At 52.9% G+C, this 14,217-nt stretch overlaps 1 protein-coding gene across 1 annotated transcript in view; it reads left to right on the forward strand.

Moving 5' to 3' along the window:
- The window catches only part of LOC144504014 (unconventional myosin-X-like), a 219,264-nt gene that overhangs the window by 126,405 nt on the left and 78,642 nt on the right, over nucleotides 1–14,217 (forward strand). The window contains 2 exon segments of the mRNA XM_078229165.1: nucleotides 12,408–12,531; nucleotides 13,358–13,601. Coding sequence (XP_078085291.1) covers nucleotides 12,408–12,531; nucleotides 13,358–13,601 — 368 coding nt within the window.

Consider the following 14,217-nt stretch of genomic DNA (forward strand, 5'->3'; position numbering starts at 1 on the left):
CCCTTCTCTGTTTGCGAGCTAACTTCCTCGCTCCCAGTCACCTCGTCTTGATCCCCTCCCCCCAACCTATCTAGTTTAAATTCTCCCCAGTAGCCTTAGCCAACCTTCCCGCCAGGACATTGGTCCCCCTGGGATTCAAGTGCCACCCGTTTTTTGTGTACAGGTCACACCTGCCCCTAAAGAGGTTCCAATGGTCCAGGAATCTGAATCCCTGCCCCCTGGACCAGTCCCTCAGCCACACATTCATCCTCCACCTCACTCCATTCCTGCCCTCACCCTCCCGTGGCACAGGCAACAATCCTGAGATTACTACCTTTGCTTTCCTCCTTCTCAGCTGTCTCCCTAATTCCCTATACTCTCTTTTCATGACCCCTTCCCCCTTCCTTCCCACATCAGCGGTACCAATATGTACCGCTACCTCTGGCTCCTCTCCCTCCCCCCCTCAGGATTTCCGGGAGTCGACCAGCGACATCCTGGATCCCGGCCCCAGGGAGGCAGACCACCATCCGAGACTCCCGCCTGCCTCCGCAAAAACACCTGTCCGACCCCCTTACTGTCGAGTCCCCGATTAACACTGCCTTCCTCCTCTTTTCCTTAGCCCTCTGAGTTACAGGGCTGGACTCCACTCCGGAGACATGGCCACTGCTGCTTCCCCCAGGCGGGCTGTCCTCCCCAGGAGTACTTGTTGTGTAGGGGCACTTCCACCGGGGTGCTCTCAATCACCCGAGCTTTACCCTTCCTGGCCGTCACCCACTTGGCCTCCACCCGTGGCCCTGGTGTGACCACCTGATGATAGCTCTTGTCTATCACCTCCTCATTCTCCCTTAACAGCCTAAGATCCTCAACCTGCAGTTCCAGCTCCTTAACACGGCCCCTCAGGAACCGCAGCTCGACACACCCCTCACAGGTGTGGATGTCCGGGAGGCCAGGTGCCTCCAGGGCCTCCCACATCCTACACTGGGAACAACACACTGGCTTCACACTCATATTTGCCCCTTTATACCAAGGGACACAGAGAAAAGTAAATAAGAATGAAAAAACTCACCCCTGCTCGCCCTGTCCTCCGAAGCCCTGTGAGCCAAAGCCCTTATAGCTCACACTCTGCTCCCTGCTCACTCCCTGCCCGCTCCCGACGCTGGCCGCTGTATACTGCAGCCTACCTTTTATACTTCGCGTGCTTAAAAAAACCCTTCCCAGACTCCTTAGCAGCCCACTTCCGGTTTTCAGTTTAAAATTAAGAAAAATACTACTACAAAAATAAAGTAAAAAAAAACATACTAACTGACTAAATAAATAAATAAATCTCTCACCAGCACTCCTGCCACAAATCACTCCCTCTCTGCTTCCTCCAGTGGAACAATGAGGGTGATCCTCCCAGGTAACTGACTTTTAAAGGCAACATCCTGGTAAATCTCCTCTGCATCCTTTCCAATGCTTCCACATCTTTCCTATAATACGGCGACCAGAACTGTACGCAATACTCCAAATGCGGCCGCACCAGAGTTTTGTACAGTTGCAGCATGACCTCCTGGCTCCGAAACTCAATCCCTCTACCAATAAAAGCTAACACACCGTACGCCTTCTTAACAACCCTATCAACCTGGGTGCCAACTTTCAGGGATCTATGCACATGGACACCCAGATCCCTCTGTTCATCCACACTACCAAGTATCTTACCATTAGCCCAGTACTCTGTATTCCTGTTACTCCTTCCAAAGTGAATCACCTCACACTTTTCCGCATTAAACTCCATTTGCCACCTCTCAGCCCAGCTCTGCAGCTTATCTATGTCCCACTGTAACCTGCCACTTCCCTCCGCACTGTCTACAACTCCACCGACTTTAGTGTCATCCGCAAATTTACTAATCCATCCTTCCACGCCCTCATCCAAGTCATTAATAAAAATGACAAACAGCAGTGGCTCCAAAACAGATCCTTGCGGTACACCACTAGTAACTGAACTCCAGGATGAATATTTCCCATCTACCACTACCCTCTGTTTTCTTACAGCTAGCCAATTCCTGATCCAAACCACTAAATCAGCCTCAATCCCATGTGTCCGTATTTTCTGCAAAAGCTTACCATGGGGAACCTTATCAAATGCTTTGCTGAAATCCATATACACCACATCAACTGCTTTACCCTCATCCACCTCTTTGGTCACCTTTCTCAAAGAACGCAATAAGGTTTGTGAGGCACGACCTCCCCTTCACAAAACCGTGTTGACTATCCCTAATCAAATTATTCCTTTCTAGGTGATTATAAATCCTATCTCTTATAATCCTTTCCAATACTTTGCCCACAACAGAAGTAAGGCTCACCGGTCTATCATTACCAGGGTTGTCCCTACTCCCCTTCTTGAACAAGGGGACATTTGCTGTCCTCCAGTCTTCTGGCACTGTTCCTGTAGACAATGACGACACGAAGATCAAAGCCAAAGGCTCTGCAATCTCCTCTCTAGCCTCCCAGAGAATCCTAGGATAACACCTCCTCCTTATGAACATCAATCCCATCCAGTCCAACAGCCTGCATCTCAGTACTCCCCTCAACAACACTGTCCCTCTCCAGTGTGAATACCGACGAAAAATATTCATTTAGTGCCTCTCCTATCTCTTCAGACTCCACGCACAACTTCCCACTCCTGTCCTTGACTGGCCCTAATCTTACTCTAGCCATTCTTTTACTCCTGACATACCTATAGAAAGCTTTCGGGTTTCCCTTGATCCTACCTGCCAAAGACTTCTCATGTCCCCTCCTGGCTCTTCTTAACTCATTCTTTAGGTCCTTCCTGGCTAACTTGTAACTCTCAAAGAACAAAGAACAATACAGCACAGGAACAGGCCCTTCGGCCCTCCAAGCCCGTGCCACTCCCTGGTCCAAACTAGACCATTCTTTTGTATCCCTCCATTCCCACTCTGTTCATATGGCTGTCTAGATAAGTCTCAAGTGCCCTAACTGAGCCTTCACGTCTCATCTTAACATAAGTCTCCTTCTTCCTCTTCACAAGAGATTCAACCTCCTTAGTAAACCACGGTTCCCTCACACGTCTGCTTCCTCCCTGCCTGACAGGTACATATTTATCAAGGACGCGTAGTAGCTGTTCCTTGAACAAGTTCCACATTACAATTGTGCCCATCCCCTGCAGTTTCCTTCCCCAACCTATGCCACCTAAATCTCGCCTAATCGCATCATAATTTCCTTTCCCCCAGCTATAAGTCTTGCCCATGGTATATACCTATCCTTTTCCATTGCTAAGGTAAACGTAATCGAATTGTGGTCACTGTCACCAAAGTGCTCATCTACCTCCAAATCTAACACCTGGCCTGGTTCATTACCCAGTACCAAATCCAATGTGGCCTCGCCTCTTGTTGGTCTATCTACATACTGCGTCAGGAAGCCTTCCTGCACACATTGGACAAAAACCGACCCCTCTAAAGTACTCGAACTATAGCTTTTCCAGTCAATATTTGTAAAGTTAAAGTCCCCCAGTTCAACTACCCTGTTACTTTCGTTCCTATCCAGAATCATCTTTGCAATCTTTTCCTCTACATCTCTGGAACTTTTCAGAGGTCTATAAAAAACTCCCAACAGGGTGACCTCCTTTCCTGTTTCTAACCTCAGCCCAAACTACCTCAGTAGACGAGTCCTCATCAAATGTCCTTTCTGCCACCGTAATACTGTCCTTGACTAACAATGCCACACCTCCCCCTCTTTTACCACCTTCCCTGCACTTACTGAAACATCTAAACCCTGGAACCTGCAACAACCATTCCTGTCCCTGCTCTATCCATGTCTCCGAGATGGCCACAACATCGAAATCCCAGGTACCAATCCATGCTGCAAGCTCACCCACCTTATTCCGGATGCTCCTGGCGTTGAAGTATACACACTTCAAACCGCCTTCCTGCCTCCCAGTACACTCTGCGACTCTGAAACCTCATCCATGACCTCACTACTCTCAACCTCCTGTACATAGAACATAGAACAGTACAGCACAGAACAGGCCCTTCGGCCCACGATGTTGTGCCGAGCTTTATCTGAAACAAAGATCAAGCTATCCCACTCCCTATCATCCTGGTGTGCTCCATGTGCCTATCCAATAACCGCTTAAATGTTCCTAAAGTGTCTGACTCCACTATCACTGCAGGCAGTCCATTCCACACTCCAACCACTCTCTGCGTAAAGAACCTACCTCTGATATCCTTCCTATATCTCCCACCATGAACCCTATAGTTATGCCCCCTTGTAATAACTCCATCCACCCGAGGAAATAGTCTTTGAACATTCACTCTATCTATCCCCTTCATCATTTTATAAACCTTTATTAAGTCTCCCCTCAGCCTCCTCCGCTCCAGAGAGAACAGCCCTAGCTCCCTCAACCTTTCCTCATAAGACCTACCCTCCAAACCAGGCAGCATCCTGGTAAATCTCCTCTGCACTCTTTCCAGCGCTTCCACATCCTTCTTATAGTGAGGTGACCAGAACTGCACACAATATTCCAATTGTGGTCTCACCAAGGTCCTGTACAGTTGCAGCATAACCCCACGGCTCTTAAACTCCAACCCCCTGTTAATAAAAGCTAACACACTATAGGCCTTCTTCACAGCTCTATCCACTTGAGTGGCAACCTTTAGAGATCTGTGGATATGGACCCCAAGATCTCTCTGTTCCTCCACAGTCTTCAGAACCCTACCTTTGACCCTGTAATCCACATTTAAATTAGTCCTACCAAAATGAATCACCTCACATTTATCAGGGTTAAATTCCATTTGCCATTTTTCAGCCCAGCTTTGCATCCTATCTATGTCTCTTTGCAGCCTACAACAGCCCTCCACCTCATCCACTACTCCCCCAATCTTGGTGTCATGAGCAAATTTACTGATCCACCCTTCAGCCCCCTCCTCTAAGTCATTAATAAAAATCACAAAGAGCAGAGGACCAAGCACTGATCCCTGTGGCACTCCGCTAGCAACCTGCCTCCAGTTCGAAGATTTTCCATCCACCACCACCCTCTGTCTTCGATCAGATATTTCGATCATTTCCACTCCATCTGACGAAGGAGCAGTGCTCCGAAAGCTTATGGTATTTGCTACCAAATAAACCTGTTGGACTTTAACCTGGTGTTGTGAGACTTCTTACTGTGTTCGATCAGATAGCCAGTTACCTATCCAATCGGCCAACTTTCCCTCTATCCCACACCTCCTTACTTTCATCATAAGCCGGCCATGGGGGACCTTATCAAACGCCTTACTAAAATCCATGTATATGACATCAACTGCCCTACCTTCATCAACACACTTAGTTACCTCCTCAAAAGATTCAATCAAATTTGTGAGGCACGACTTGCCCTTCACGAATCCGTGCTGACTATCACGGGTTAATCCGCATCTTTCTAAATGGTCGTAAATCCCATCCCTAAGGACCTTTTCCATCAATTTACCAACCACCGAAGTTAGACTAACCGGTCTATAGGGTCATTTCTATTCCCTTTCTTAAAAAGAGGAATAACATTCGCCACTCTCCAGTCCTCTGGCACCATCCCCGTGAGAAGTTTAACAACACCAGGTTAAAGTCCAACAGGTTTATTTGGTAGCAAAAGCCACACAAGCTTTCGGAGCTCCAAGCCCCTTCTTCAGGTGTGTTTACCCCAGTCCAACGCCGGCATCTCCACATCATGACTACCATCCCCGTGGACAGTGAGGACCCAAAGATCAAAGCCAAAGGCTCTGCAATCTCATCCCTTGCCTCCCAAAGAATCCTAGGATATATTTCATCAGGCCCAGGGGACTTATCGACCTTCAGCTTATTCAAAACTGCCAGGACATCCTCCCTCCGAACATATATTTCCTCCAGCCTATTAGCCTGTAACACCTTCTCTTCCTCAAAAACATGGCCCCTCTCCTTGGTGAACACTGAAGAAAAGTATTCATTCATCACCTCGCCTATCTCTACTGACTCCATACACAAGTTCCCACTACTGTCCTTGACCGGCCCTAACCTCACCCATGTCATTCTTTTATTCCTCACATAAGAGTAAAAAGCCTTGGGGTTTTCCTTGATCCGACCCACCAAGGACTTCTCATGTCCCCTCCTAGCTCTCCTAAGCCCCTTTTTCAGCTCATTCCTTGCTACCTTGTAACCCTCAATCGAGCCATCTGAACCTTGTTTCCTCGTCCCTACATAAGCTTCCCTCTTCCTTTTCACAAGACATTCCACCTCTTTTGTGAACCATGGTTCCCTCACTCGGCCATTTCCTCCCTGCCTGACAGGGAGATACCTATCAAGGACACCCAGTATTTGTTCCTTGAAAAAGTTCCACCTTTCATGAGTGCCTTTCCCTGACAGTTTCTGTTCCCATCTAATGCCCCCTAATTCTTGCCTAATCGCATCATAATTACCTCTCCCCCAATTGTAAACCTTGCCCTGCCATACGGCCCTATCCCTCTCCATTGCAATAACAAAAGACACCGAATTGTGGTCACTATCTCCAAAGTGCTCTCCCACAACCAAATCTAACACTTGGCCCGGTTCATTACCCAGTACCAAATCCAATGTGGCCTCACCTCTTGTCGGCCTATCGACATATTGTGTCAGGAAACCCTCCTGCACACACTGCACAAAAACTGCCCCATCCAAACTATTCGACCTACAAAGGTTCCAATCAATATTTGGAAAGTTAAAGTCCCCCATGACAACTACCCTGTGACCTCCACACATATCCATAATCCGCTTAGCAATTTCTTCCTCCACACCTCTATTACTATTTGGGGGCCTATAGTAAACTCCTAATAACGTGACCGCTCCTTTCCTATTTCTAACTTCAGCCCATATTACCTCAGTGTGCAGATCCCCCTCGAAGTGCCTTTCCGCAGCCGTTAAACTATCCTTGATTAACAATGCCACTCCTCCACCTCTTTTACCAGCTTCCCTACACTTACTGAAACATCTATACCCCGGAACGTCCAACAACCATTCCTGTCCTTGTTCTACCCACGTCTCCGTAATGGCCACAACATCGTAGTCCCAAGTACCAATCCACGCCCCAAATTCATCTACCTTGTTCCGGATGCTCCTTGCATTGAAGTAGACACACTTCAACCCACCTTCCTGTCTACTGGTACCCACCCTTGACCCTGATACCTTCCCCAATACCTCACCACCCTCACTGACTTCTGGACTACAACTCCTTTTCCCACTCCCCTGATAAATCAGTTGAAACCCTCCCGAAGAGCATTAGCAAATTTCCCCCCCAAGATATTGGTACCCCTCTGGTTCAAGTGCAGACCATCCTGTTTGTAGAGGTCCCACCTACCCCAGAAAGAGCCCCACTATGGGGGTGTTTACGGGATCAGACTGTGCGGGGGTGTTACTGGGATTGGACTGTGCGGGGCGTTACTGGGATCGGACTGTGCGCGGTTGTTACGGGATCGGATGGTGCAGCGATACTCCTGGGATCGGACTGGGCGGGTGTGTTCCTGGGATCGGACTGTGCGGGGATGTTACTGGGATCGGATTGTGCAGGGGTGTTCCAGGAATGGACTGTGCGGGGATGTTACGGGATGGGACTGTGCAGGGGTGTTACTGGGATCGGACTGTGTGGGAATGTTAGTGGGATTGGACTGTGCGGTGTTGTTACTGGGATCGGACTGTGCGGGGGATTGTTACTGGGATCGGACTGTGGGGGGGGTGTTACTGGGATTGGACTGTGCGGGGATGTTATGGGATCGGACTGCGGGGATGTTAGGGGATCAGACTGTGCGGGGATGTTACTGGGATTGGACTGTGCGGGGGTGTTACTGGGATCGAACTGTGCGGTTGTGTCACTGGGATCAGACTGTGCGGTGTTGTTACTGGGATTGGACTGTGTGGGGTATTACTGGGATCAGACTGTGCAGGGGTGTTACTGGGATCGGACTGTGCAGGGGTGTTACTGGGATCGGACTGTGCGGCGGTGCTACTGGGATCGGACTCTGCGGGGTTGTTACTGGGATCGGACTGTGCGAGGATGTTATGGGATCGGACTGTGCGGGGATGTTACAGGATTGGACTGTGCGCAGGTGTTAGTGGACTGTCCGGGGATGTTACTGGGATCGGACTGCGCGGGACGTTACGGGATCGGACTGGGCAGGGATGTCACGGGATCGGACTGGGCGGGGTTTTACTGGGATCGGACTGTGTGGTGATGTTACTGGGATCGGACTGTGAGGGGTTGTTACTGGGATCGGGCTGTGTGGGAATGTTAGTGGGATTGGACTGTGCGGTGTTGTTACTGGGATCGGACTGTTCGGGGGGATGTTACTGGGATCGGACGGTGCGGGGGTGTTACTGGGATCGGACTGTGCGGGAATGTTACTGGGATCGGACTGTGCGGGGGTGTTATGGGATCGGATTGTGCGGAGGACTTACTGGGATCGGACTGTGCGGGGATGTTACTGGATCGGACTGTGCGGAAATGTTACTGGGATCGGACTGTGCGGGAATGTTACTGGGATCGGACTGTGCGGGAATGTTACTGGGATCGGACTGTGCGGGGGTGTTATGGGATCGGATTGTGCGGAGGTCTTACTGGGATCGGACTGTGCGGGGATGTTACTGGATCGGACTGTGCGTGGTGTTACTGGGATCAGACTGCGGGGATGTTACTGGGATCGGACTGTGTGGGGATGTTACGGGATCGGACTGTGCGGAGGTGTTACTGGAATCGGACTGTGCGGGGATATGACAGGATCAGACTGTGCGGCGATGTGACGGGATCGGACTGTGCGGGGATGTTACTGGGATCGGACTGTGCGTGGATGTCACTGGGATCTGACTGTACGGGGATGTTAGGGGATCTGGCTGTGTGGGGATGTGACGGGATCGGACTGTGCGGGGATGTTACTGGAATCGAACTGTGCGCGGGTGTTACTGGGATCGGACTGCAGGGATGTTTGGGGATCTGACTGTGCGGGGGTGTTAGTGGGATCGGACTGTGCGGGGAATTACTGGGATACGACTGTGCGCGGATGTTACTGGGATCGGAGTGTGCGGGATGTTACAGGATCAGACTGTGCGGGTTTGATACTGGGATCGCACTGTGCGGGGATGTTAGGGGATCCGACTGTGCTGGGATGTTAGGGGATCGGACTGTGCGTGGGTGTTACTGGGATCGGACTGTGCGGGGGTGTTACTGGGATCGAACTGTACGCGGATGTTACTGGGATCGGACTGTGCGGGATGTTACGGGATTGGACTGTGCGGGATGTTACGGGATTGGACTGTGCGTGGGTGTTACTGGGATCGGACTGTGCGGGGGTGTTACTGGGATCGAACTGTGCGCGGATGTTACTGGGATCGGACTGTGCGGGGATGTTACTGTGATCGGACTGTGCGGAATGTTACGGGATTGGACTGTGCGGGTTGTGACTGGGATCGGACTGTGCAGGTGTGTTACTGGGATCGGACTGTGCGGGGTTGTTACTGGGATCGGACTGTGCGGGTTTGTTACTGGGGTCGGACTGTGCGGGGGTGTTACTGGGATCGTACTGTGCGGGGTGTTACTGGCATCGGACTGTGCGGGGATGTGACGGGATCGGACTGTGCGGGGACATTACTGGGAACGGGCTGTGCGGGGATGTTACTGGGATCGGACTGTGTGGGGATGTTACAGGATCGGACTGTGCAGGAATGTTCTTGGGATTGGACTGTGCGGGTGTGTTACTGGGATCGGACTGTGCGGGGGTGTTACTGTGATCGGAATGTGCGGGGATGTTACTGGGATCGGTGTGTGCGGGATGTTATGGGTTTGGACTGTGCGGGGTTGTTACTTGGATCGGACTGTGCGGGTTTGTTACTGGGGTCGGACTGTGCGGGGGTGTTACTGGGATCGGACTGTGGAGGGGGCTGTGTTACTGGGATCGGACTGTGCGGGGATGTGACGGTATCGGAATGTGCGGGACGTTACTGGGAACGGACTGTGCGGGATGTTACTGGGATCGGACTGTGTGGGGATGTTACGGGATCCCACTGTGCGGGTGTGTGACTGGGATCGGACAGTGCGGGGGTGTTACTGGGATCGGACTGTGCAGGGGTGTTATTGGGATCGGACTGTGCGGGGATGTTACTGGGATCGGACTATGCGGGGGTGTTACTGGGATCGGACTGTGCGGGCATGTTACTGGGATCGGACTGTGCAGGGACGTTACTGGGATCGGACTGTGCGGGGGTGTTACTGGGATCGGACTGTGCGGGTCGTGACTGGGATCAGACTGTGCGGGGATGTTACTGGGATTGGACTGTGCAGGGATGTTATGGGATCAGACTGTGTGGGGATGTTACGGGATCGGACTGTGCGGGGTTGTTCCTGGGATCGGAGTGTGTGGGAATTTTACTGGGATCAGACTGTGCCGGGTTGTTACTTTGATCGGACTGTGCGGGGGTGTTACTGGGATCGGACTGTGCGGGGATGTTACTGGGATCGGACTGTGCGGGGATGTTATGGGATCGGACTGTGCGGGGATGTTATGGGATCGGACTGTGCGGGGATGTTACTGGGATCGGACTTTGGGGGATGTTACGGGATCGGACTGTGCGGAGATGTTACGGGATTGGACTGTGCAGGGTTGTTACTGGGATCGGACTGTGTGGGAATTTTACTGGGATCAGACTGTGCGGGGTTGTTACTGGGATCGGACTGTGAGGGAATGTTACTGGGATCGGACTGTGCGGGGCTGTTATGGGCTCGGATTGTGCGGAAGTGTTAATGGGATCGGACTGTGGGGGGGTGTTACTGGGATCGGACTGTGCGGGGATGTGACGGGATCGGACTTTGCCGGATGTTACTGGGAACGGACTGTGCAGGCATGTTACTGGGATTTGACTGGGTGGGGATGTTACGGCATCCGACTGTGCGGATGTGTGACTGGGATCGGATAGTGCGGGGGTGTTACTGGGATCGGACTGTGCAGGGGTGTCATTGGGATTGGACTGTGCGGGGATGTTACTGGGATCGGACTGTGCGGGGGTGTTACTGGGATCGGACTGTGCGGGAATGTTACGGGATCCGACTGTGTGGGTGTGTGACTGGGATCGGACTGTGTGGGGGTGTTACTGGGATCGGACTGTGCAGGGGTGTTACTGGGATCGGACTGTGCGGGGATGTTACTGGGATCGGACTGTGCAGGGATGTTACTGGGATCAGACTGTGCGGGGGTGTTAGTGGGATCAGACTGTGCAGGCTGTTACTGGGATCGGACTGTGCGGGGATGTTATTGGGATCGGAATGTGCAGGGATGTCACGGGATCGGAGCGTGCGGCGGTGTTACGGGATCGGACTGTGCGGGGGTGTTACGGGATTGGACTGTGCAGAAGTGTTACTGGGATCGGACCGTGCGGGATGTTACGGGATCGGACTGTGTGGGGATGTTACGGGATCGGACTGTGCGGGGTGTTACTGGGATCGGACTGTGCGGGATGTTACGGGATCAGACTGTGCGGGGATGTTACGGGATCGGACTGTGCGGAGGTGTTACTGAGATCGGACTGTGCGGGATGTTATGGGATCAGACTGTGCGGGGATGTTATGGGATCAGACTGTGCGGGGATGTTACGGGATCGGACTGTGTGGGGGTGTTATGGGATCGGATTGTGCGGAGGTGTTCATGGGATCAGACTGTGCGGGGATGTTACGGGATCGGACTGTGCGGGGATGTTAAGGGATCGGACTGTGCGGGGTTGTTACTTGGGATCGGAGTGTGTGGGAATTGTACTGAGATCGGACTCTGCTGGGTTGTTACTTTGATCGGTCTGTGAGGGGGTGTTACTGGGATCGGACTGTGCGGGGGTGTTACTGGAATCGGACTGTTCGGGGTTGTTACGGGATCGGACTGTGCGAGGATGTTATGGGATCGGACTGTGCGGGGATGTTACTGGGATCGGACTGTGCGGGATGTTACGGGATCTACTGTGCCAGGATGTTACGGGATCGGATTGTGCAGGGTGTTACCGGGATCGGACTGTGTGGGGTGTTACTGGGATCGGACTGTGCGGGGATGTTACGGGATTGGACTGTGCGGGAATGTTACTGGGATCAGACTGTGCGGGGATGTTTCTGCGATCGGACTGTGTGGGGTTGTTAAGGGATCGGACTGTGCGGGGATGTTACGGGATCGGACTGTGCGGGGTGTTACTGGGATCGGACTGTGCGGGGTGTTACTGGGATCGGACTGTGCGGGGATGTTACGGGATCGGACTGTGCGGGGATGTTGCTGGGATCGGACTGTGTGGGGGTGTTACTGGGATTGGACTGTGCGGGGATGTTACGGGATCGGACTGTGCGGGTGTGTTACTGGGATCGAACTGTGCGGGGATGTTACGGGATCACACTGTGCGCCTTGGGAAATTTCACACTCTCTCTCTCTCTGGGGAAGTTGATGGACAGCGAGGAGGAGATCGATGTCCGAGTGGACACTGATGATGAGTTCAGCACCTGTCGAGCTCCCATTGGCTTTGGCTCCAGGGCTCTGTACTTCCATGGCTACCTCTGCATGAAAGGTGAGCACCTCTCAACACAGCACAGTCCAATAGAAAGCCTGAATTAGACCTCAGGGGAAAGGCCCAGTCCCACAGGACAGGACCCCACGGAAAGGGCCCAGTCCCACAGGACAGGACCCCAGGGGAAGGGCCCAGTCCCACGGGACAGGACCCCAGGGGAAGGGCCCAGTCCCACAGGACAGGAGCCCAGGGAAAGGGCCCAGTCCCACAGGACAGGACCCCAGGGGAAGGGCCCAGTCCCACGGGACAGGACCCCAGGGGAAGGGCCCAGTCCCACAGGACAGGACCCCAGGGGAAGGGCCCAGTCCCACGGGACAGGACCCCAGGGGAAGGGCCCAGTCCCACAGGACAGGACCCAAGGGGAAGGGCCCAGTCCCACGGGACAGGACCCCAGGGAAAGGGCCCAGCCCCACGGGACAGGACCCCAGGGGAAGGGCCCAGTCCCACAGGACAGGACCCCAGGGGAAGGGCCCAGTCCCACAGGACAGGACCCCAGGGAAAGGGCCCAGTCCCACAGGACAGGACCCCAGGGGAAGAGCCCAGTCTCACGGGGCAGTGCCCCAGGGGTAAGGCCCAGTCCCACAGGACAAGGCCCCAGGGGAAAGGCCCAGTCCCACAGGACTGGACCCCAGGGGAAGAGCCCAGTCCACAGGGCAGTGCCCCAGGGGAAAGGCCCAGTCCCACAGGACAGGACCCCAGGGGAAGAGCCCAGTCCCACAGGACAGGACCCCAGGGGAAGGGCCCAGTCCTTCAATGCATGTTTTCCTTTGATCTTTGCCCTGTGCCCTTCTCTTCCCAAGTGACCTGTAACCTTTGACTTCTTCAGGAGGGCTGATGATCCCATGGAAACACCGCTGGTGTGTGCTGAAGGATGAGACTTTCATGTGGTTCCGAGCCAAGCAGGAGGCCCTGAAGTCCGGTTGGCTGTACAAGAAGGGTGGGGGAATGTCCACGCTTTCCCGACGGAACTGGAAACGTCGCTGGTTCGTGCTGCGCGAGTCCCGGCTCCTCTACTTTGAGAATGACAGTGAAGAGAAGCTGAAAGGAACTATTGATATCCGAGGGGCCAGGTGGGGCAAGAGCATCTCAGTCTGTAGCAGTGTGACAGCCTTCCCATCACTGTCCCTCCCACCCCATCTCTCCCCCTCCCCGTCTCTCCCCCTCCCCGTCTCTCCCATCTCGCCCTCCCACTCCTGTTGCTCACCCTTTCACCTTTCTCCCTCTGTCCCTCCACCACCCTCATCTCTCACCCGCTCTTCCCCTTCTGTGTCCCACTGGGCACAGGTGAGGTCCCAAAGGATTGGAGTATAGCCAATGTGGTCCCGTTATTTAAGAAGGGTAGGAAGGATAACCTGGGTAATTATAGGCCGGTGAGCTTGACGTCCGTGGTAGGGAAGTTGTTGGAGAGGATTCTTAGAGATAGGATGTATGCGCATTTAGAAAGGAATAAACTCATTAACGATAGTCAGCATGGTTTTGTGAGAGGGAGGTCATGCCTCACTAACCTGGTGGAGTTTTTTGAAGAAGTGACTAGAATGGTTGATGAGTGAAGGGCCGTGGATGTCGTCTATATGGACTTTAGTAAAGCGTTTGACAAAGTACCTCATAGGGGTTGGTGCAAAAGGTTGGATTTCATGGGATAAAGGGGGAGGTGGCTAGATGGGTGGAGAACTGGCTTGGTCACAG

Source organism: Mustelus asterias, chromosome 14 (assembly GCF_964213995.1).
Source record: "Mustelus asterias chromosome 14, sMusAst1.hap1.1, whole genome shotgun sequence".
In the NCBI taxonomy this organism is placed as follows: domain Eukaryota; kingdom Metazoa; phylum Chordata; class Chondrichthyes; order Carcharhiniformes; family Triakidae; genus Mustelus; species Mustelus asterias.